This window comes from Oncorhynchus tshawytscha, linkage group LG02 (assembly GCF_018296145.1).
Source record: "Oncorhynchus tshawytscha isolate Ot180627B linkage group LG02, Otsh_v2.0, whole genome shotgun sequence".
NCBI classification, from domain to species: Eukaryota; Metazoa; Chordata; class Actinopteri; order Salmoniformes; family Salmonidae; genus Oncorhynchus; species Oncorhynchus tshawytscha.
In genome coordinates this window covers 2,174,845-2,200,967 of record NC_056430.1, presented here as the reverse complement: position 1 = coordinate 2,200,967, position 26,123 = coordinate 2,174,845, and the positions used below count along the sequence as shown (strand labels likewise).

The window sequence follows — 26,123 nt, the reverse complement described above, 5'->3', positions numbered from 1 at the left end:
TCTTCAGGTCCTGTCCCTGGTTCTGTCCATCTTCAGGTCCTGTCCCTCTTCTGGTCCTGTCCTGTCCAGGTCCTGTCCCTGGTTCTGTCCCTCTTCAGGTCCTGTTCTGGTCCTGTCCTGTCCTGTCCACGTCCTGTCCCTGGTTGTGTCCCTCTTCTGGTCCTGTTCAGGTCCTGTCCTGTCCTGTCCACGTCCTGTCCCTGGTTCTGTCCCTCTTCAGGTCCTGTCCCTTGTTCTGTCCCTCTTCAGGTCCTGTCCCTGGTTGTGTCCCTCTTCAGGTCCTGTCCCTGGTTCTGTCCATCTTCAGGTCCTGTCCCTGGTTCTGTCCATCTTCAGGTCCTGTCCCTGGTTTTGTCCATCTTCAGGTCCTGTCCCTGGTTCTGTCCCTCTTCTGGTCCTGTACCTCTTCTGGTCCTGGTCCTGTCCCTCTTCTGGTCCTGTCCCTCTTCTGGTCCGGTCCCTCTTCTGGTTCTGTTCTGTCCTGTCCCTGTTCCCTATGGGCCCTGGTCAAAAGCAGTGCGCTTTAAAGGTAATACGTTACCATTTGGGATGCAAGTCCAGTCTATATAAAGCCCAGCATATGTCCCAGCCCAGCCCTGGCAGAGAGAGGTGGAGCAGAACACCTGGGTTACAGAACTGAAATAGAACAGCCATTCTGAGGGCTCAGCTGTGACTAAGGCACTGCACGGTAGGGACCACTGAGACGTGTGTTTATGTGTGTGGGAGTGTGGACAGGATGTGTGTATGTGTGTGGGAGTGTGGACAGTAGGGACCACTGAGACGTGTGTTTATGTGTGTGGGAGTGTGGACAGTAGGGACCACTGAGACGTGTGTTTATGTGTGTGGGAGTGGGGACAGTAGGGACCACTGAGATGTCTACACACAACAAGGGTACCATGTGCTGAATAGGACAACATGGTCTAACATGAATATAAATCTTACTGGGACAACATTTCTACGCCCTAATTTTCCTCCGCCTTCCATCTCCATGGGCTAGGTCAGTCTTCTGTATGCGACTCTGCAGCCCATCCCGTACCCCCGGCCCTCGTGCCTTGAACCTTGCGTGCGTTCACTGGATACAGCTGGAGAACTGCAAGGCAATCCCATTGTGTGCCACTCGGTAGCTATGACCAATATGACCAATATATATTGTCCTGCTAATAACAGGGTTGATAATATATCTGTGGGAATATCCAATGGCTTTTATACAATTCTAAATTAATAATAATAATAATAATAATAATCGCTTTGTTTAAAAAATAACAATATTTTGGAAATTATTTTGTTTTCAATTAATGCAAAACGAGCGAGGAAAAAAGACTGTTGTTGAACACGGGATGTTGTTACTAATATCTATTGTATCTATCTATTCTATCTATCTATTGTATCTATCTATTGTATCTATCTATTGTATCTATCTATTCTATCTATCTATTCTATCTATCTATTCTATCTATCTATCTATTGTATCTTAGGCTTCTGTCACTGCTCATCAATATATGTTATATATATTCTCACTATAACCAGTCACCACCACTACTATAACCAGTCACCACCACTACTATAACCAGTCACTACCACTAATACAACCAGTCACTACCACCACTATAACCAGTCACTACCACTACTATAACCAGTCACTACCACTACTATAACCAGACACTACCACTACTATAACCAGTCACTACCACTACTATAACCAGTCACTACCACTACTATAACCAGTCACTACCACTACTATAACCAGTCACTACCACTACTATAACCAGTCACTACCACCACTATAACCAGTCACTACCACTACTATAACCAGTCACTACCACTACTACAACTATAACCAGTCACTACCACTACTACAACCAGTCACTACCATTACTACTGTAGACACTACCACTACTATAACCAGTCACTACCATTACTACAACCAGTTACTACCATTACTATAACCAGTCACTACCACTACTACAACCAGTCACTACCATTACTACAACCAGTCACTACCACTACTATAACCAGTCACTACCATTACTACAACCAGTTACTACCATTACTACAACCAGTCACTACCACTACTACAACCAGTCACTACCATTACTACAACCAGTCACTACCACTACTATAACCAGTCACTACCATTACTATAACCAGTCACTACCATTACTATAACCAGTCACTACCACTACTATAACCAGTCACTACCATTACTACACCAGACACTACCACTACTATAACCAGTCACTACCATTACTACTGTAGACACTACCACTACTATAACCAGTCACTACCATTACTACTGTAGACACTACCACTACTATAACCAGTCACTACCACTACTATAACCAGTCACTACCACTACTATAACCAGTCACTACCACTACTATAACCAGTCACTACCACTACTATAACCAGTCACTACCATTACTATAACTACAACCAGTCACTACCACTACTATAACCAGTCACTACCACTACTATAACCAGTCACTACCATTACTATAACTACAACCAGTCACTACCACTACTATAACCAGTCACTACCACTACTATAACCAGTCACTACCACTACTATAACTATAACCAGTCACTACCACTACTATAACCAGTCACTACCACTACTATAACTACAACCAGTCACTACCACTACTATAACTATAACCAGTCACTACCACTACTAGAACCAGTCACTACCACTACTACAACCAGTCACTACCACTACTATAACTACAACCAGTCACTACCACTACTACAACCAGTCACTACCACTACTATAACCAGTCACTACCACTACTAGAACCAGTCACTACCACTACTACAACCAGTCACTACCACTACTATAACTACAACCAGTCACTACCACTACTATAACCAGTCACTACCACTACTATAACTACAACCAGTCACTACCACTACTACAACCAGTCACTACCACTACTATAACTACAACCAGTCACTACCACTACTACAACCAGTCACTACCACTACTATAACTACAACCAGTCACTACCACTACTACAACCAGTCACTACCACTACTATAACTACAACCAGTCACTACCACTACTATAACCAGTCACTACCACTACTACAACCAGTCACTACCACTACTATAACCAGTCACTACCATTACTATAACCAGTCACTACCACTACTATAACCAGTCACTACCACTACTATAACCAGTCACTACCACTACTATAACCAGTCACTACCATTACTATAACCAGTCACTACCACTACTATAACCAGTCACTACCACTACTATAACCAGTCACTAACATTACTCATTTAGTCACTACCACTACTATAACCAGTCACTACCACTACTACAACCAGTCACTACCACTACTACAACCAGTCACTACCACTACTATAACCAGTCACTACCACTACTATAACTACAACCAGTCACTACCACTACTACAACCAGTCACTACCACTACTATAACTATAACCAGTCACTACCACTACTATAACCAGTCACTACCACTACTATAACCAGTCACTAACATTACTAATTTAGTCACTACCACTACTATAACCAGTCACTACCACTACTATAACCAGTCACTACCACTACTATAACCAGTCACTACCACCACTATAACCAGTCACTACCACTACTATAACCAGTCACTACCACTACTATAACCAGTCACTACCACTACTATAACCAGTCACTAACATTACTAATTTAGTCACTACCACTACTATAACTATAACCAGTCACTACCATTACTACTGTAGACACTACCACTACTATAACTATAACCAGTCACTACCACTACTATAACCAGTCACTACCATTACTACTATAGACACTACCACTACTATAACCAGTCACTACCATTACTACTGTAGTCACTACCACTACTATAACTGTAACCAGTCACTACCACTACTATAACCAGTCACTACCACTACTATAACCAGTCACTAACATTACTAATTTAGTCACTACCACTACTATAACCAGTCACTACCACTACTATAACCAGTCACTACCACTACTATAACCAGTCACTACCACTACTATAACCAGTCACTACCACTACTATAACCAGTCACTACCATTACTACTGTAGTCACTACCACTACTATAACTATAACCAGTCACTACCACTACTATAACCAGTCACTACCACAACTATAACCAGTCACTACCACTACTATAACCAGTCACTACCACTACTATAACCAGTCACTAACATTACTAATTTAGACACTACCACTACTATAACCAGTCACTACCATTACTACTTTAGTCACTACCACTACTATAACTATAACCAGTCACTACCACTACTATAACCAGTCACTACCACTACTATAACCAGTCACTACCACTACTATAACCAGTCACTACCACAACTATAACCAGTCACTACCACTACTATAACCAGTCACTACCACTACTATAACCAGTCACTACCACTACTATAACCAGTCACTAACATTACTAATTTAGTCACTACCACTACTATAACCAGTCACTACCACTACTATAACCAGTCACTACCACTACTATAACCAGTCACTACCACCACTATAACCAGTCACTACCACTACTATAACCAGTCACTACCACTACTATAACCAGTCACCACCACTACTATAACCAGTCACTACCACTACTATAACCAGTCACTACCACTACTATAACCAGTCACTACCACTACTATAACCAGTCACTACCACCACTATAACCAGTCACTACCACACTATAACCAGTCACTACCACTACTATAACCAGTCACTACCACTACTATAACCAGTCACTACCACTACTATAACCAGTCACTACCACTACTATAACCAGTCACTAACACTACTATAACCAGTCACTACCACTACTATAACCAGTCACTACCACTACTATAACCAGTCACTAACATTACTAATTTAGTCACTACCACTGCTATAACTTATTTCACAACCATAAATACTTTACATCAAGCAAGAATACCACATTTTCTACAGGAAAAGTATTGTTGTAGTTATAGATAAATATACAGACTGAACAAAAATATAAATGAAACATGCTGTTTCCATGTTTTATTAGTTGAAAAAAAGATCACAGAAATGTTCAATATGCACAAAAAGTCTCAAATTTCGTGCACAAATTAATTTACATCCCTGTTACTGAGCATTTCTCCTTTGCCAAGATAATCCATCCATCTGACAGGTGTGGAATATCTAGAAGCTGATTAAACAGCATGATCATTACACAGGTGCACCTTGTGCTGGGGACAATAAAAGGCTACTAGAAAATGTGAAGTTGTGTCACACTACACAATGCCACAGATGTCTCAAGTTATGAGGGAGTTATGAGGAATGTCCACCAGAGCTGTTGCCAGAGAATTGTGTTAATTTCTCTACCAAAAGTCGCCTCCAACATCATTTTAGAGAAGTTGACGGTACGTGCAAAAGGCCTCACAACCGCAGACCACGTGTAACCACACCAGGCCAGGACCACCACATCCGGCTTATTCAACTGCGGGATCATCTGAGACCAGCCACCCGGACAGCTGATGAAACTGTGGGTTTGAACAACCAAAGAATTTCTGTACAAACTGTCAGAAGCTGTCAGAAAGCACGTCATCCTCACCAGGGTCCTAACCTGACTGCAGTTTAGCATTGTAACCAACTTCAATTGACAAATGCTCACCTTCTATGGCCAATGGCACGCTGGAGAAGTGTGCCATCGGACGAATTTGTTTTCAACTGCACCAGGCAGATGGCAAACAGCGTGTGTGGCGTCGTGTGGGCGAGTGGAGTACCCCATGGTGGAGGTGGGGTTATGGGCAGGAATAACCCATGGACAATGAACACAATTGCATTTCATCAATGGGAATTTGAATCTTCTTTTGAAAACAGTGCCTCAAAAAAATGCTCCTCCTCACCTCGACCCCCCCCCTCAAAAAACAAAACATTATGCACGAAATAGATTTAAGAAATATTTTCTAAAAAAACAAAGTAACACAATAAAATAACAAGGCTATATACACAGTACCGAGTCAATATGTAAATAGTCTGTGGGCCATTTGATTAACTGTTCAGCAGTCTTATGGCTTGGGGGTAGAATGTGCCGGGGTACAGGTTAGTCGCTCCGGTATCTTTTGCCGTGCCGTAGCAGAGAGAACAGTCTATGACTTGGGTGACTGGAGTCTGACAATTTTTGGGGCGTTCCTCTGACTCCGCCTAGTATATAGGTCCTGGATGGCAGGAAGCTTGGCCCCAGTGATGTACTGGGCCGTACGCACTACCCTCTGATGCCGAGCAGTTTCCATACCAGGTGGTGATGCAACCGGTCAGGATGCACTCGATGGTGCAGCTGCAGAACTTTGAGGATGTTGTTGTGCCCTCTTCACGACTGTCTTGGTGTGTTTGGACCATGATAGTTTGTTGGTGATGTGGACACCAAGGATCTAGAAGCTCTCAACCTGCTCCACTGCAGCCCTGTCGATGAGAATGGGGGTGTGCTCTGTCCACTTTTTCCTGTAGTCCACAATTATCTCCTTTGGGATGATTGTGGATTGAGATTGCATCATCTGTGGATCTGTTGGGACGGTATGCGAATTGGAGTGGGTCTAGGGTTTCCGGGATGATGGTGTTGATGTGAGCCATGACCAGCGTCTCAAAGCACTTCATGGCTACGGACGTGAGTGCTACGGGGTGGTAGTCATTTAGGCAGGTTACACTTTCTTGGCCACAGGGACTATGGTAGTCTGCTTGAAACAGGTTGGCATTACAGGTCAGGGAGAGATTGAAAATGTCAGTGAAGTCACTTGCCAGTGACACATGCTCTGAGTACACGTCCTGGTAATTAATATGTCCCGCAGCCTTGGGATTGTTGACCTGTCTAAAGGCTTGCTCACATCGGCTACGGAGAGCATGATCACACAGTCTTCCGGAACAGCTGGTGCTCTCATGCATGCTTGAGTGTTGCTTGCCTCAATGTGTGCGCAAAAGGCATTTAACTTGTCTGGTAGGTTCGCATCACTGGGCAGCTCGCGGCTGGGTTTCCCTTTGTAGTCCGTAATAGTTTTCAAGCCCTGCCACATCTGATGAGCGTCAGAGCTGGTGTTGTAGGATTCAAACTTAGTTCTGTATTGGTGCTTTGCCTGTTTGATGGTTAGTCTGAGGGCATAGCGGGATTTCTCATAAGCATCCGGATCTGTGTCCAGCTCCTTGAAAACAGCAGCACTAGTCTTTATCTCAGTGCGGATGTTGCCTGTAATACATGGCTTCTTGATGGGATATGTGCGTACGGTCACTGTGGGACGACGTCGTCGATGCACTTATTGATTAAGTCAGTGACTGATGTGCTATACTCCTCAATGCCATTGGATGAATCCAAGAACATATTCCAGTCTGTGCTAGCAAAACAGTCCTGTAGCGTTGCATCCAGGTCATCTGACCACTTCCGTATTGAATGAGTCACTGCATTGGTTTACGCTTGTAAGCAGGAATCAGGAGGATAGAATTGTGGTCAGGTTTGCCAAATGGAGGGCAAGGGAGAGCTTTGTATCCATCTCTGTGTGTTGAGTAAAGGTGGTCTAGAGTTGTTTTTCCTCTGTCTGCACATGTGACATGCTGGTAGAAATGATGTAATAAAACAGATTTAAGTTTCCCTGCATTAAAGTCCCCGGCCAATAGGAGCGCCACCTGGATGAGCATTTTCTTGTTTTCTTATGGCCTTATAGAGTTGGTTGAGTACATTCATAGTGCCAGCATCAGTTTGTGGTGGTAAATAGATGGCTATGTAAAATATGGATGAAAACTGTCTGTGTAGATAGAGTACCTCATGAAAACTGTCTGTGTAGATAGAGTACCTCATGAAAACTGTCTGTGTAGATAGAGTACCTCATGAAAACTGTCTGTGTAGATAGAGTACCTCATGAAAACTGTCTGTGTAGATAGAGTACCTCATGAAAACTGTCTGTGTAGATAGAGTACCTCATGAAAACTGTCTGTGTAGATAGAGTACCTCATGAAAACTGTCTGTGTAGATAGAGTACCTCATGAAAACTGTCTGTGTAGATAGAGTACCTCATGAAAACTGTCTGTGTAGATAGAGTACCTCATGAAAACTGTCTGTGTAGATAGAGTACCTCATGAAAACTGTCTGTGTAGATAGAGTACCTCATGAAAACTGTCTGTGTAGATAGAGTACCTCATGAAAACTACCGAGCAATACATCGATGATACTTTAATATTATACATCTTCTGCCGATCTTCCATTCCAGTGTTTAATTGCTATTTTGTAATTACTTCGCCACCATGGCCTATTTATTTCCTTAACTTACCTCATTTGCACTCACTGTATATAGACTTTGTTTTCTTTGTTTATACTGTATTATTGACTATGTTTTGTTTATTCCATGTGTAACTCTGTGTTGTTGTATGTGTCGAATTGCTACGCTTTCTCTTGGTCAAGTCGCAGTTGTAAATGAGAACTTGTTCTCAACTAGCCTACCTAATTAAATAAAGGTGTTCTCAACTAGCCTACCTGGTTAAATAAAGGTGTTCTCAACTAGCCTACCTGGTTAAATAAAGGTGTTCTCAACTAGCCTACCTGGTTAAATAAAGGTGTTTTCAACTAGCCTACCTGGTTAAATAAAGGTGTTCTCAACTAGCCTACCTGGTTAAATACAGGTGTTCTCAACTAACCTACCTGGTTAAATAAAGGTGTTCTCAACTGGCCTACCTGGTTAAATAAAGGTGTCCTCAACTAGCCTACCTGGTTAAATAAAGGTGTTCTCAACTAGCCTACCTGGTTAAATAAACGTGTTCTCAACTAGCCTACTTGGTTAAATAAAGGTGTTCTCAACTAGCCTACCTGGTTAAATAAAGGTGTTCTCAACTAGCCTACCTGGTTAGATAAAGGTGTTCTCAACTAGCCTACCTGGTTAAATAAAGGTGAAATAGAAAATAAATAAATAATAGACTTTTGTTTTTGACAAATAGACACACCCCGACCCGTTTTCTTACCAGACGTAGCTGTTCTGTTCTGCCGGTGAACAGAAAACCCAGCCAACTGTCTGTGTTGAATGGTAGAGGAGGGTTGCTGATGAATTCTCACAAGGCACCACTGTATTTTCATCTTTTCTTCATGCCAGTTATGGAGAGTTGGACCTGGTCTCAGAGAAGCAGTATATCCTTCGCGTTGGACTCATTAAAGAAAAAGTATTCTTCCAGTTTGAGGTGAGTATCCTCTGTTCTGATGTTCAGAAGATCTTTTCGGTCATAAGAGACGGTAGCAGCAACATTATGTACAAAATAAGTTACAAACAATGCGGAAAACCCCCCACAAAATAGCAGCCATCCCTTCCGGCACCATTATGATAGAATGTAAATGTAAGATACTGTGACGAGATTCTGAGGCCCACTTTCGTGCCATTCATCCACCGTTTTAGCATGATAATGCACAACCACATTTCACAAGGATCTGCACGGATCTGCACACAATTCTTGGAAGCTGAAAATGTCCTAGTTCTTCCATGGCCTGCATACTCAGACATGTCACCCATTGAGCATGTTTGGGGTGCTCTGTATTGACGAGTATGACAGCGCATTTGAGTTCCAGCCAATATACAGCAACTTCGCACAGCCATTGAAGAGGAGTGGGACAACATTCCACAGGACATAATCAACAGCCTGATCAACTCCATGCAAAGGAGATCTGTCGCGCTGCATGAGGCAAATGGTGGTCAAACCAGAAACTAACGGATTTCCTAATCCACACTCCTAACTCTTTTTTTAAAAAGGTATTAGTGACCAACAGATGCATATCTGTATTCCCAGTCAAGTGAAATCCATAGATTAGGTGCTAATACATTTATTTCAATTGACTGATATCCTTATTTGAACTGTAACTCTGTAAAATCTTTGAAATTCTTGCATGTTGCATTTATATTTTTATCCAGTGTAGATAGTAAGGTCTAAACTTAACGACACTTTGCCAGTCTCACATAGGACACGGTACATATCCAAATAAGAGTGAGGAGACAGGGAGAGGATACCTCTGGTATTACTGAGACACAGCCAGAGGAGAGGATACCTCTGGTATTACTGAGACACAGCCAGAGGAGAGGATACCTCTGGTATTACTGAGACACAACCAGAGGAGAGGATACCTCTGGTATTACTGAATCACAGCCAGAGGAGAGGATACCTCTGGTATTACTGAATCACAGCCAGAGGAGAGGATACCTCTGGTATTACTGAGGGTAGAGATGTAGATCACTGCGGTAACAGCATGATTCCACAGGAATGGGAGAGTCAATCAGGGAGAAAATACAATCTACCACCCTGCATACCCGCCTCCATCTCCCTCCTTTTCAGCGAGGGAAGGAGAGCAGCGGTGTGACATAGAGGAGACATTGATTAGGGCTGTGTGATATAGAGGAGACATTGATTAGGGCTGTGTGACATAGAGGAGACATTGATTAGGGCTGTGTGACATAGAGGAGACATTGATTAGGGCTGTGTGACATAGAGGAGACATTGATTAGGGCTGTGTGACATAGAGGAGACATTGATTAGGGCTATGTGACATAGAGGAGACATTGATTAGGGATGTGTGACATAGAGGAGACATTGATTAGGGCTGTGTGACATAGAGGAGACATTGATTAGGGCTGTGTGACATAGAGGAGACATTGATTAGGGCTGTGTGATATAGAGGAGACATTGATTAGGGCTGTGTGACATAGAGGAGACATTGATTAGGGCTGTGTGACATAGAGGAGACATTGATTAGGGCTATGTGACATAGAGGAGACATTGATTAGGGATGTGTGACATAGAGGAGACATTGATTAGGGCTGTGTGACATAGAGGAGACATTGATTAGGGCTGTGTGACATAGAGGAGACATTGATTAGGGCTGTGTGACATAGAGGAGACATTGATTAGGGCTGTGTGACATAGAGGAGACATTGATTAGGGATGTGTGACATAGAGGAGACATTGATTAGGGCTGTGTGACATAGAGGAGACATTGATTAGGGCTGTGTGACATAGAGGAGACATTGATTAGGGCTGTGTGACATAGAGGAGACATTGATTAGGGCTGTGTGACATAGAGGAGACATTGATTAGGGCTGTGTGACATAGAGGAGACATTGATTAGGGCTGTGTGACATAGAGGAGACATTGATTAGGGATGTGTGACATAGAGGAGACATTGATTAGGGATGTGTGACATAGAGGAGACATTGATTAGGGCTGTGTGACATAGAGGAGACATTGATTAGGGATGTGTGACATAGAGGAGACATTGATTAGGGCTGTGTGACATAGAGGAGACATTGATTAGGGCTGTGTGACATAGAGGAGACATTGATTAGGGCTGTGTGACATAGAGGAGACATTGATTAGGGCTGTGTGACATAGAGGAGACATTGATTAGGGATGTGTGACAGAGGAGACATTGATTAGGGATGTGTGACATAGAGGAGACATTGATTAGGGCTGTGTGACATAGAGGAGACATTGATTAGGGATGTGTGACATAGAGGAGACATTGATTAGGGCTGTGTGACATAGAGGAGACATTGATTAGGGCTGTGTGACATAGAGGAGACATTGATTAGGGCTGTGTGATATAGAGGAGACATTGATTAGGGCTGTGTGACATAGAGGAGACATTGATTAGGGCTGTGTGACATAGAGGAGACATTGATTAGGGCTGTGTGACATAGAGGAGACATTGATTAGGGCTGTGTGCCGCAGTATTTCAGCTGAGCTGACAACTACAAAGCTATATATAGCACACCAGGATTCCCTTCCCCTCTTCACTTCTCCCCTAGTCTCCTCTTCAAAACCAACTGAGTTTTGCTGTGCTCTGCAATACACTAAACTGTATTCCCTGGCCATACAGATGTTCTAACAGCTTAGAAGATACCAAATACTGACATTTCCCAGGTGATGATGAGGACGCATGACATTTATCATGTCAGTTTAATGCAGTCCAATATTTTTCCCCAGGTGATTTTGAACCAGACACACACACACACACACACACACACACACACACACACACACACACACACACACACACACACACACACACAATAATGGTTTTGACTAGAGGTTATTGTTTTTTATGGAACGGTTTTGACAGGAGTTCCAGGTAGGTTGTGCCTACTAGAGAAAATATTGATTTCTCCTTTTTGTTTGGAAGGGAATGAGTCCCGTCTCGTCTGTCAAGTCTACACCAATATAAAGGACTCATGTAAAGGTCAGGATGGACATAAACCCTTAAAACATTGGAAATAACTTCAAAACAACTTTATTATTTTGCATGGGTTGTATTACCAACATAAATGATCACACACATAATAATATAACAAACAACGAGCTCTGGTTTCTCAAGAAAAGTCCATACCTCGGGCCTAAAAGAGTCCAGGTAAAGGAGTTCAGTGGACTCAAGTGACCTTAGTCACGCAATGTTTGTCCATTCATGAAGAGTAGCATAAACCCAGTCTCAATCACACAATCAAACTCTTTTACAACACAACCATAAAGAGTATCAAATCTCAATAAATCTTCAACTACAACTGACCACATAACTCATCAAGGTACAGATCGTACTAAAACAAATGAAATACCATATGCAAAATATAGTCAATCGGTCAGTCAGACAATCCATTCCGCCATCAAATCTCCAGCAAGAAAGGCCCCGAAGAACCAGCGGAGACCAACAGATGTGTAGTCCAAACGGAAGCATTGAGTGGATCTGATCCTGGTTAAAATTGAGACAAGGCTACAAAGCAGACTTTTAAATACAACAAAACAAACGGAGTAAAGACGCTTCGGAACTGAGGGTTGAACACTTCCTCTTTTGCACCACCACAAACCCCTTTGTGCAGCTGATGCTGGCTATTTAATTGGGAATTAAAGAGGAAGTGCCCTATTGGAAGGAGAATCACTGAGACGGATCAGACAAATTCAGGGCCATCACACACCCCCTCCCCTGGAAAAAGCCAACCATTGCCCTGGAAGGCACATCTTAGTCGCGGAAACCGAGAAAAGTCTCATCACTTTCCTCTACAAAAAAATATTCATGACTTTTTGGCCCTCCCGCTCCTCAGCTGAGGGGTAACAGGCCTTAAGGCGTGAGACATCGTGCATATCTTCACCTGTGTCCTCTTTCACCACTCGGTAGTTCAGAGGGCCCATCTGCTCCACAATCCTATATGGTCCTTGCCATTTAGGAGCGAGCTTGGCCGAAAAGAATTGTTCAGCTTTTGAGTAAGGATGAGAGCGAAGCCACACCCGATCACGAAGCTGGAACTGCATGTCTCGTCTGTTCTTATAATTTCTCTTCTGCTTGAGTCGAGCCTGGATCATGTTCTTTGAGACAAGAGCTCTCAAGTCGTGGAGATGGACTACCTGATCATAGCATGCAGAGTCTGGAGTAACCTCCTGGGGCTGTAGCACCATATCCAAGGGTCCTCCGAGGGGATGACTCAGGTTCAGCTCTGCAGAGGTAACTCCAGTGGACTAATGCACAGCAGAATTCGGGGCAAATCAAAACGTGAAGGTGCTTGTCTCAGTGTTTGTGCTGGGTCCCTACATCGGAAGCAACCATTGTCTTCAAGGTTCGATTAACCCTCTCGGTGAGGTTGGTTTGTGGGTGATAGGCTGTGGTCAACTTATGTCTCAGGTTCCATCTTTAGCAGGTCTCCTCAAAGAGATCAAATACTAATTGGGAACCTCGGTCAGACAGGATGTAATCAGGCACTCCAGCGAGTCAGGATCTATTTTGTGAGGATGTTAAAGATGGTCCTCGCTGTGGCCTGACGAAGGGCAAAGAGCTCCACCCACTTGGAATAGTAATCAACAAAAACAAGCATGTCCACATTCTGATTGGAGCTTCTAGGAAACGGACCCATCAAATCCACTCCTAACATTTCCCAAGGCTGGGTAACCACAGTTTGCGGCAACTTGCCAGCAGGCTTTCTACCCTCTGGTTTGTACATTTGACAAACCTGACAGTTGTGTGACTTCACATCCATGCTCAGATGTGGCCAGTACAGTAATGCTTGCAACCGCTTGTAGGTTTTGAACCTGCCCAAATGACCAGCTAATGGTTCTTCATGGAAATGTTGCAGCAGTTGAAGGCGTAGAGGTTCAGGTATGTACATTTGGTGGAGTGTTCTGTGAGGTAGTTGTACAAATCAGTGCACTTTTTCTTCAATGTTGGTCAGCTTGGTGGTAGGATTTGACCATCTTTTCTCTATCTTCTAGGGAAAGTCTGGTACAAAGCCTGTACTTCTGGATCATCCTGTTGGGCTTTCCATATGGCCTCATCAGAGTTTTGGGTGAGTCTCGACTGCTAGACAGGACAGTAGCACATGTTGATTATTATTATTTAAATGATGTTAATATTGTAAATCTCCAAAGTAAGCTTTGACAGTATGTGTACATTGTTGCTTTATGCCAATAAAGCAAACGAGAGAGAGAGAGAGAGAGACTGAGACTGAGAGAGAGACTGAGACTGAGAGAGAGACTGAGACTGAGAGAGAGACTGAGAGAGAGACGGAGACAGAGAGAGACTGAGACTGAGAGAGAGACTGAAAGACAGAGAGAGAGAGAGACTGAGACTGAGAGAGAGACTGAGACTGAGAGAGAGACTGAGACTGAGAGAGAGACTGAGACTGAGACTGAGAGCGAGACTGAGAGACTGAGACTGAGAGACTGAGACTGAGAGACTGAGAGAGAGAGAGAGAGAGAGAGACTGAGAGACTGAGAGAGAGAGAGACTGAGAGAGAGAGAGAGACAGAGAGAGAGAGACTGAGAGAGAGACTAAGACAGACAGACTGAGAGAGAGACACTGACTGAGACTGAGACTGAGACTGAGAGAGAGGCTGAGAGACTGAGACAGAGAGAGACTGAGAGACTGAGACTGAGAGACTGAGACTGAGAGACTGAGACTGAGAGACAGACTGAGAGACAGACTGAGAGACTGAGACTGAGAGACTGAGACTGAGAGACTGAGACTGAGAGAGAGACAGACTGAGAGAGAGACAGACTGAGAGAGAGACTGAGACTGAGACTGAGAGAGAGACTGAGACTGAGACTGAGAGAGAGACTGAGACAGAGAGACTGAGACTGAGAGAGAGACTGAGACAGAGAGAGACTGAGACTGAGAGAGAGACTGAGAGACTGAGACTGAGAGACAGACTGAGAGACTGAGACTGAGAGACTGAGACTGAGAGAGAGACAGACTGAGACTGAGAGACAGACTGAGAGACTGAGACTGAGACTGAGAGACTGAGACTGAGAGAGAGACAGACTGAGAGAGAGACAGACTGAGAGAGCGACTGAGACTGAGACTGAGAGACTGAGACTGAGACTGAGAGACTGAGACAGAGACAGACTGAGAGACTGAGACTGAGACTGAGAGACTGAGACTGAGAGAGAGACAGACTGAGAGAGAGACAGACTGAGAGAGAGACTGAGACTGAGACTGAGACTGAGACTGAGAGAGAGACTGAGAGAGAGACTGAGACAGAGAGACTGAGACTGAGAGAGAGACTGAGAGACTGAGAGAGAGAGAGACTGAGACTGAGAGAGAGACTGAGACTGAGAGAGAGACTGAGAGACTGAGAGTGAGACTGAGAGAGAGACTGAGACTGAGATTGAGAGACTGAGAGACTGAGAGACTGAGACTGAGAGACTGAGACTGAGAGACTGAGACTGAGACTGAGAGACTGAGACTGAGACTGAGACTGAGACTGAGAGAGAGAGAGAGAGAGAGAGAGAGAGACTGAGACTGAGCGAGAGACTGAGACTGAGAGAGAGACAGACTGAGAGACTGAGACTGAGAGAGAGACTGAGAGAGAGACTGAGAGAGAGACTGAGAGAGAGACTGAGACTGAGAGAGAGACTGAGAGAGAGACTGAGACTCTAGGTCACACTGTGTGTGTAAATAACTCACTTGGCCATGTGATTGATTGATTGATTGAGTGATAGATCGATAGATCGATAGATCGATAGATAGATAGATAGATAGATAGATAGATAGATAGATAGATAGATAGATAGGGGACTCACTTGGCCAGCTTGGTCTCTATGTGCTGTCGTGACTCCTGTCTCTCCAGGTCTGAGCGAACAGGGAAGATGTTTCTGTCCTCCAGCTCCTGCTGACTGGGCCGGTTACGAAGCTTCACCGTTAACAACTCCTTACGCATCCGCCGCGGCAGGGTGCCTACACACACAAACACACACATTGTAAATCCATTGATAAAGACAGTAAGTACCGGGGCAGGGTGCCTGTCAGTGTTATAACCAGTTATAACCATTTATTACCCATCATTACCACAGTAAGTACTGGGGCAAGGTGGCTGTCAGTGTTATAACCAGTTATAACCATTTATTACCCATCATTACCACAGTAAGTACCGGGGCAGGGTGCCTGTCAGTGTTATAACCAGTTATAACCATGTATTACCCATTATTACCACAGTAAGTACCGGGGCAGGGTGCCTGTCAGTGTTATAACCAGTTCTAACCATTTATTACCCATTATTACCACAGCAAGTGTGAGAACCATTATTCCAGCAGTCTGAGCTAACATACGGTCTTTTAAACGTCTAGGGGATTGCTGTCCCGTCCACGGGACGGTTGAGCTAACGTAGCCTAATGCTATTAGCATGAGGTTGTAAGTAACAAGAACATTTCCCAGGACATAGACATATCTGATATTGGCAGAAAGTTTCATTCTTATTAATCGCACTTCACTGTCCAATTACAGTGAAAGAATAACATGCTATTGTTTGAGAAGAGTTATTATTAAAACATTATTAATAAACAAATTAGGCACACTTGGGCAGTCTTAATACAAAAATACAAAAATGTTGAACGGAAATGCAATGGTTCATTGGATCAGTCTTAAACATTGCACATACACTGCTGCCATCTAGTGGCCAAAATCTAAATTGCACCTGGATTGAAATAATACATTATGGCCTTTCTCTTGCATTTCAAAGATGATAGTACAAAAAAATACAAAAGAACGCCTGTTTTTTTACAGATCTATTGTCCAGATCTACCAGATCTATTGTTATATTATACTACATTCCTTTCACATTTAGTGTTTCAAAGTGTTTCCTTTGAAATGGTACCAAAAATATGCATAATCGTTGCCAAATTTGCTTATTTTAAAGGTAAAATAATGGTTAAAATCCTGGGTAAAATCAAATCAAATCAAATGTATTTATATAGCCCTTCATACATCAGCTGATATATCAAAGTGCTGTACAGAAACCCAGCCTAAAACCCCAAACAGCAAGCAATGCAGGTGTAGCTAGGTGTGGCTAGGAAAAACTCCCTAGAAAGGCCAAAAACCTAGGAAGAAACCTAGAGAGGAACCAGGCTATGAGGGATGGCCAGTCCTTCTGTCTGTGCCGGGTGGAGATTATAACAGAACATGGCCAAGATGTTCAAATGTTCATAAATGACCAGCATGGTCAAATAATAATAATCACAGTAGTTGTCGAGGGTGCAGCAAGTCAGCACCTTAGGAGTAAATATCAGTTGGCTTTTCATAGCAGATCATTAAGAGTATCTCTACCACTCCTGCTGTCTCTATGAAGACTCAATGAAGGCCAAATTACAGAGGAGGAACTTATTGATACAATTAAAGACTTTAAGGCTGGGAAAACTCCAGGGCTGGATGTCATACCATTATAGATATACCAAACTCCAGGGCTGGATGTCATACCATTATAGATATACCAAACTCCAGGGCCTGATGTCATACCATTATAGATATACCAAACTCCAGGGCCTGATGTCATACCATTATAGATATACCAAACTCCAGGGCCTGATGTCATACCATTATAGATATACCAAACTTTGTTGATCTACTCAGAGGACCATTATTAGCATGTTTTAACCACTCCTATTTAAATGGTAGATTATCAGACACACAACAAGAAGGTCTGAAATCATTATTACTGAAACAGGACCCAAGTGGTATATATAAAGATCCAGTCCATTTAAAACATTGGAGACCTCTAACACTTCACTCCTAGCAAAATGCTTGGCGTATAGAATTTAAAAAGTATTGTCAGATATTATTCATCCTAATAAGACAGGTTTTTTACATGGACGATACATTGGAGATAATATAAGACAAGTACTGGAAACAATAGAATACTATGAAATATCGGGGACACCAGACCTGGTTTTCATAGCTGCTTTTGAAAAGGCTTTTGATAAAGTACGACTGGAGAGTATATATAAATGCCTAGAATATTTTAATTTTGGGCAATCTCTTATAAAATTAAAATTATGTATAGTAACCATAGGTGTAAAATAGTAATAATGGCTACATCTCAGAAAGTTTTTAACTATCTAGAGGAGTAAAACAAGGTTGTCCACTATCAGCATATTTAAAAAAATATATATATTTCACCTTTATTTAACCAGATAGGCTAGTTGAGAACAAGTTCTGATTTACAACTGCGACCTGGCCAAGATAAAGCATAGCAGTGTGAACAGACAACAACACAGAGTTACACATGGAGTAAACAATAAACAAGTCAATAACACAGTAAGACAAAAAGGGAAAAAAAGAGTCTATATACATTGTGTGCAAAAGGCATGAGGAGGTCGGCGAATAATTACAATTTAGCAGATTAACACTGGAGTGATAAATTATCAGATGGTCATGTGCAGGTAGCGATACTGGTGTGCAAAAGAGCAGAAAAGTAAATAAATAAAAACAGTATGGGGATGAGGTAGGTAAATTGGGTGGGCTATTTACCGATGGACTATGTACAGCTGCAGCGATCGGTTAGCTGCTCAGATAGCCAATGTTTAAAGTTGGTGAGGGAGATAAAAGTCCCCAACTTCAGCGATTTTTGAAATTCGTTCCAGTCACAGGCAGCAGAGAACTGGAAGGAAAGGCGACCAAATGAGGTGTTGGCTTTAGGGATGATCAGTCAGATACACCTGCTGGAACGTGTGCTACAGGTGGGTGTTGCCATCGTGACCAGTGAACTGAGATAAGGCGGAGCTTTACCTAGCATGGACTTGTAGATGACCTGGAGCCAGTGGGTCTGGCGACGAATATGTAGCAAGGGCCAGTCGACTAGAGCATACAGGTCGCAGTGGTATAAGGTGCTTTAGTAACAAAACGGATGGCACTGTGATAAACTGCATCCAGTTTTCTGAGTAGAGTATTGGAAGCTATTTTGTAGATGACATCGCCGAAGTCGAGGATCGGTAGGATAGTCAGTTTTACTAGGGTAAGTTTGGCGGTGTGAGTGAAGGAGGCTTTGTTTTGCGAAATAGAAAGCCGACTCTAGATTTGATTTTAGATTGGAGATGTTTGATATGAGTCTGGAAGGAGAGTTTACAGTCTAGCCAGACACCTAGGTACTTATAGATGTCCACATCTTCTAGGTCGGAACCATCCAGGGTGGTGATGCTAGTCGGGCGTGCGGGTGCAGGCAGCGAACGGTTGAAAAGCATGCATTTGGTTTTACTAGCGTTTAAGAGCAGTTGGAGGCCACGGAAGGAGTGTTGTATGGCATTGAAGCTCGTTTGGAGGTTAGATAGCACAGTGTCCAAGGAAGGGCCAGAAGTATACAGAATGGTGTCGTCTGCATAGAGGTGGATCAGGGAATCGCCCGCAGGAAGAGCAACATCATTGACATATACAGAGGAAAGAGTCGGACCGAGATTTGAACCCTGTGGCACCCCCATAGAGACTGCCAGAGGACCGGACAACATGCCCTCCGATTTGACACACTGAACTCTGTCTGCAAAGTAGTTGGTGAACCAGGCAAAGCAGTCATTAGAAAAACCGAGGCTACTGAGTCTGCCGATAAGATTATGGTGATTGACAGAGTCGAAAGCCTTGGCCAGGTCGATGAAGATGGCTGCACACTGGGATATGTTCCGTATTGCGTCAGACGACAACATTGACGAATACGCTGATTCGGTGTGCGAGTTCATTAGAACGTGCGTTGAAGATGTCGTTCCCATAGCAACGATTAAAACATTCCCAAACCAGAAACCGTGGATTGATGGCAGCATTTGCGTGAAACTGAAAGCATGAAACTGGAAACATGACCGAATACAAACAGTGTAACTATTCCCTCCGCAAGGCAATCAAACAAGCTAAGCGTCAGTATAGAGACAAAGTAGAATCTCAATTCAACGGCTCAGACACAAGAGGTATGTGGCAGGGTCTACAGTCAATCACGGATTACAAAAAGAAAACCAGCACCGTCACGGACCAGGATGTCTTGCTCCCAGGCAGACTAAATAACTTTTTTTGCCCGCTTTGAGGACAATACAGTGCCACTGACACTGCCCGCAACTAAAACATGCGGACTCTCCTTCACTGCAGCCGATGTGAGGAAAACATTTAAACGTGTCAACCCTCGCAAGGCTGCAGGCCCAGACGGCATCCCCAGCCGCGCCCTCAGAGCATGCGCAGACCAGCTGTCTGGTGTGTTTACGGACATATTCAATCAATCCCTATCCCAGTCTGTTGTTCCCACATGCTTCAAGAGGGCCACCATTGTTCCTGTTCCCAAGAAAGCTAAGGTAACTGAGCTAAACGACTACCGCCCCGTAGCACTCACTTCCGTCATCATGAAGTGCTTTGAGAGACTAGTCAAGGACCATATCACCTCCACCCTACCTGACACCCTAGACCACTCCAATTTGCTTACCGCCCAAGTAGGTCCACAGACGATGCAATCTCAACCACACTGCACACTGCCCTAACCCATCTGGACAAGAGGAATACCTATGTGAGAATGCTGTTCATCGACTACAGCTCGGCATTTAACACCATAGTGCCCTCCAAACTCGTCATCAAGCTCGAGACCCTGGGTCTCGACCCCGGCCTGTGCAACTGGGTACTGGACATCCTGACGGGCCGCCCCCAGGTGGTGAGGGTAGGCAACAACATCTCCACCCCGCTGATCCTCAACACTGGGGCCCCACAAGGGTGCGTTCTGAGCCCTCTCCTGTACTCCCTGTTCACCCACGACTGCGTGGCCACGCACGCCTCCAACTCAATCATCAAGTTTGCGGACGACACAACAGTGGTAGGCTTGATTACCAACAACGACGAGACGGCCTACAGGGAGGAGGTGAGGGCCCTCGGAGTGTGGTGTCAGGAAAATAACCTCACACTCAACGTCAACAAAACAAAGGAGATGATTGTGGACATCAGGAAACAGCAGAGGGAACACCCCCCTATCCACATCGATGGAACAGTAGTGGAGAGGGTAGTAAGTTTTAAGTTCCTCGGCGTACACATCACAGACAAACTGAATTGGTCCACCCACACAGACAGCATCGTGAAGAAGACGCAGCAGCGCCTCTTCAACCTCAGGAGGCTGAAGAAATTCGGCTTGTCACCAAAAGCACTCACAAACTTCTACAGATGCACAATCGAGAGCATCCTGTCGGGCTGTATCACCGCCTGGTACGGCAACTGCTCCGCCCACAACCATAAGGCTCTCCAGAGGGTAGTGAGGTCTGCACAATGCATCACCGGGGACAAACTACCTGCCCTCCAGGACACCTACACCACCCGATGTCACAGGAAGGCCATAAAGATCATCAAGGACAACAACCACCCGAGCCACTGCCTGTTCACCCCGCTATCATCCAGAAGGCAAGGTCAGTACAGGTGCATCAAAGCCGGGACCGAGAGACTGAAAAACAGCTTCTATCTCAAGGCCTTCAGACTGTTAAACAGCCACCACTAACATTGAGTGGCTGCTGCCAACACACTGACTCAACTCCAGCCACTTTAATAATGGGAATTGATGGGAAATGATGTAAAATATATCACTAGCCACTTTAAACAATGCTACCTAATATAATGTTTACATACCCTACATTATTCATCTCATATGTATACGTATATACTGTACTCTATATCATCTACTGCATCCTTATGTAATACATGTATCACTAGCCACTTTAACTATGCCACTTTGTTTACATACTCATCTCATATGTATATACTGCACTCAATACCATCTACTGTATCTTGCCTATGCCGCTCTGTACCATCACTCATTCATATATCTTTATGTACATATTCTTTATCCCCTTACACTTGTGTCTATAAGGTAGTAGTTTTGGAATTGTTAGCTAGATTACTTGTTGGTTATTACTGCATTGTCGAAACTAGAAGCACAAGCATTTCGCTACACTCGCACTAACATCTGCTAACCATGTGTATGTGACAAATACAATTGGATTTGGTTTGATCCACACTATATACTCTATATAGTGAGTTGCAGGCGGCCACATGATTCGCTGTTCGAATGTAACCTTCCTTGATGAGCTAAATCAAGTCTGTAGAGCTGATGGCATGACCTATGTCATTGTGTGGGATAATGACAAGGTCCACCATGCTCAAATGGTGCAAAAATATCCTGTGGCGGACTGCAATAGCATCGAATAGTCCCCGCGATATGCAACTGTTCAGGGAAGTCAGGAACCAATACACGCAGTCAGTCAGGAAAGGCTAGGTAACACGGTCACCACCGATAAATCCATGATTATCGAAAACTTCAACAAGCATTTCTCAACAGCTGGCCATGCCTTCCGCCTGGCTACTCCAACCTCGGCCAACAGCTCCGCCCCCCCGCAGCTACTCGCCCAAGCCTCTCCAGGTTCTCCTTTACCCAAATCCAGATAGCAGATGTTCTGAAAGAGCTGCAAAACCTGGACCCGTACAAATCAGCTGGGCTTGACAATCTGGACCCTCTATTTCTGAAACTATCCGCCGCCATTGTCGCAACCCCTATTACCAGCCAGTTCAACCTCTCTTTCATATCGTCTGAGATCCCCAAGGATTGGAAAGCTGCCGCAGTCATCCCCCTCTTCAAAGCTGGAGACACCCTGGACCCAAACTGTTACAGACCTATATCCATCCTGCCCTGCCTATCTAAGGTCTTCGAAAGCCAAGTCAACAGACAGGTCACTGACCATCTCGAATCCCACCGTACCTTCTCCGCTGTGCAATCTGGTTTCCGAGCCGGTCACGGGTGCACCTCAGTCAAGCTCAAGGTACTAAACGATATCATAACCGCCATCGATAAAAGACAGTACTGTGCAGCCGTCTTCATCGACCTTGCCAAGGCTTTCGACTCTGTCAATCACCATATTCTTATCGGCAGACTCAGTAGCCTCGGTTTTTCGGATGACTGCCTTGCCTGGTTCACCAATTACTTTGCAGACAGAGTTCAGTGTGTCAAATCGGAGGGCATGTTGTCCGGTCCTCTGGCAGTCTCTATGGGGGTGCCACAGGGTTCAATTCTCGGGCCGACTCTTTTCTCTGTATATATCAATGATGTTGCTCTTGCTGCGGGCGATTCCCTGATCCACCTCTATGCAGACGACACCATTCTATATACTTCCGGCCCGTCCTTGGACACTGTGCTATCTAACCTCCAAACGAGCTTCAATGCCATACAACACTCCTTCCGTGGCCTCCAACTGCTCTTAAACGCTAGTAAAACCAAATGCATGCTTTTCAACCGTTCGCTGCCTGCACCCGCACGCCTGACCAGCATCACCACCCTGGATGGTTCCGACCTTGAATATGTGGACATCTATAAGTACCTAGGTGTCTGGCTAGACTGTAAACTCTCCTTCCAGACTCATATCAAACATCTCCAATCGAAAATAAAATCAAGAGTCGGCTTTCTATTCCGCAACAAAGCCTCCTTCACTCACGCCGCCAAACTTACCCTAGTAAAACTGACTATCATACCGATCCTCGACTTCGGCGATGTCATCTACAAAATTGCTTCCAACACTCTACTCAGCAAACTGGATGCAGTTTATCACAGTGCCATCCGTTTTGTCACTAAAGCACCTTATACCACCCACCACTGCGACTTGTATGCTCTAGTCGGCTGGCCCTCGCTACATATTCGTCGCCAGACCCACTGGCTCCAGGTCATCTATAAGTCCATGCTAGGTAAAGCTCCGCCTTATCTCAGTTCACTGGTCACGATGGCAACACCCATCCGTAGCACGCGTTCCAGCAGGTGTATCTCACTGATCATCCCTAAAGCCAACACCTCATTTGGCTGCCTTTCGTTCCAGTTCTCTGCTGCCTGTGACTGGAACGAATTGCAAAAATCGCTGAAGTTGGAGACTTTTATCTCCCTCACCAACCTCAAACATCTGCTATCTGAGCAGCTAACCGATCGCTGCAGCTGTACATAGTCTATCGGTAAATAGGCCACCCATTTTTACCTACCTCATCCCCATACTGTTTTTATTTATTTACTTTTCTGCTCTTTTGCACACCAATATCTCTACCTGTACATGACCATCTGATCATTTATCACTCCAGTGTTAATCTGCAAAATTGTAATCATTCGCCTACCTCCTCATGCCTTTTGCACACAATGTATATAGACTCCCCTTTTTTTTCTACTGTGTTATTGACTTGTTAATTGTTTACTCCATGTGTAACTCTGTGTTGTCTGTTCACACTGCTATGCTTTATCTTGGCCAGGTCGCAGTTGCAAATGAGAACTTGTTCTCAACTAGCCTACCTGGTTAAATAAAGGTGAAATAAAAAAAATATTTAAAAAATACTATGGGATAACGTTTATTGCAACTCTATTGATAAAGACAGTGAATGTATTTATACTGTGAACAATATATTATATAGTGCCAGGGGCTGGTATAGTGGTAGCACTACTGCATTGGACCACATATCCCCCTGGAGGCAGTGGTTCCATTCCCCATTCGGTCACCCTTTATCCCTCTCGTCTCATAATCTACTCCTAAATAAAGGAAACAATCACATAGTGTCTTAATAGGGCGTTGGGCCACCACGAGCCATAACAGCTTCAATGCACCTCCTTGGCATAGATTCTACAAGTGTCTGGAACTCTATTGGAGGGATGTGAAAACATTCTTCCATGAGAATTTCCATCATTTGGTGTCTTGATGATGGTGGTGGAAAATGTCTCCAGAATCTCCCAGAAGTGTTGAATTGGGTGACAGAGACACACCCCCTTTAAACCCCCTCCTTTGAGACCCTTCTTTTAAAGTCACTGAGATCTCTTCTTCTTGACAGAATAGACAAAATAATGGGCAACTGCAATTTTACACATGATGGAATGTTAACTGCTTAATTAACTCAGGAATCATACCTGTGTGAAAGCACCTGCTTTGTATCCCTCATTACTCATGTGTTTCATTGTTTTGGCACTTACCCGTTTGTCTATCGATAAAACGCATAAATACAATTCAAATATATAACAAAAACATTAATCCAGCAGACGGCATCCTTATCCGTGTCCTCAGAACATGTGCAGACCAGCTGGCTAGAGTGTTTACATATTCAATCTTTCCCGATCCCAGTCTGCTGTCCCCACATGCTTAAGGATGTCCACCATTGTTCCTGTACCCAAGAAAGCAAAGGCAACTGAACTAAATGACTATTGCCCCATAGCACTGAAATCTGTCATCATGAAGTGCTTTGAGAGGCTAGTTAAGGATCATATCACCTCTACCTTACCTGACACCCTAGACCCACTTCAGTTTGCATACCGCCCCAATAGATCCACAGATGACGCTATCGCCATTGCACTGCACACTGCCCTATCCCATCTGGACAAGAAGAATACCTATGTAATAATGCTGTTCATTGACTACAGCTCAGCATTCAGCACCATGTTACCCTCCAAGCTCATCATTAAGCTTGAGACACTGGGTCTCAACCCCGCCCTGTGCAATTGGGTCCTGAACTTCCTGATGGGCCGCCCCCAGGTGGTGAAGGTAGGAAACATCACCTCTACTTTGCTGATCCTCAACACAGGGGTGTGTGCTCAGCCCCCGGCTGTACTCTGTTCACCCATGATTGTGTGGCCTCCAACTCAATCATCAAGTTTGCAGACGACACAAGAGTGGTAGGCCTGCAGAGTGGCGCAGCGGTCTAAAGCACTAATCAGTGCTAGAAGTGTCACTACAGATGCGGGTTCGATCCCGGGCTGTATTGCAGCCGGCCGCAACCAGGAGACCCATGAGGCGGCACGCCATTGGCCCAGCATCACCTGGGTTAGAGGAGGGTTTGGCCGGCTGGAATGCCTTTGTCCC

At 44.2% G+C, this 26,123-nt stretch overlaps 1 protein-coding gene across 1 annotated transcript in view; it reads right to left on the bottom strand.

Annotated features, from left to right (window-relative positions):
• LOC112237607 (phosphatase and actin regulator 3-like) overlaps positions 1 to 26,123 on the bottom strand; it is a 90,525-nt gene that overhangs the window by 5,529 nt on the left and 58,873 nt on the right. Inside the window, exon 8 of the mRNA XM_042329559.1 lies at positions 16,065 to 16,218. Coding sequence (XP_042185493.1) covers positions 16,065 to 16,218 — 154 coding nt within the window. The remainder of the gene's footprint in view (positions 1 to 16,064; positions 16,219 to 26,123) is intronic.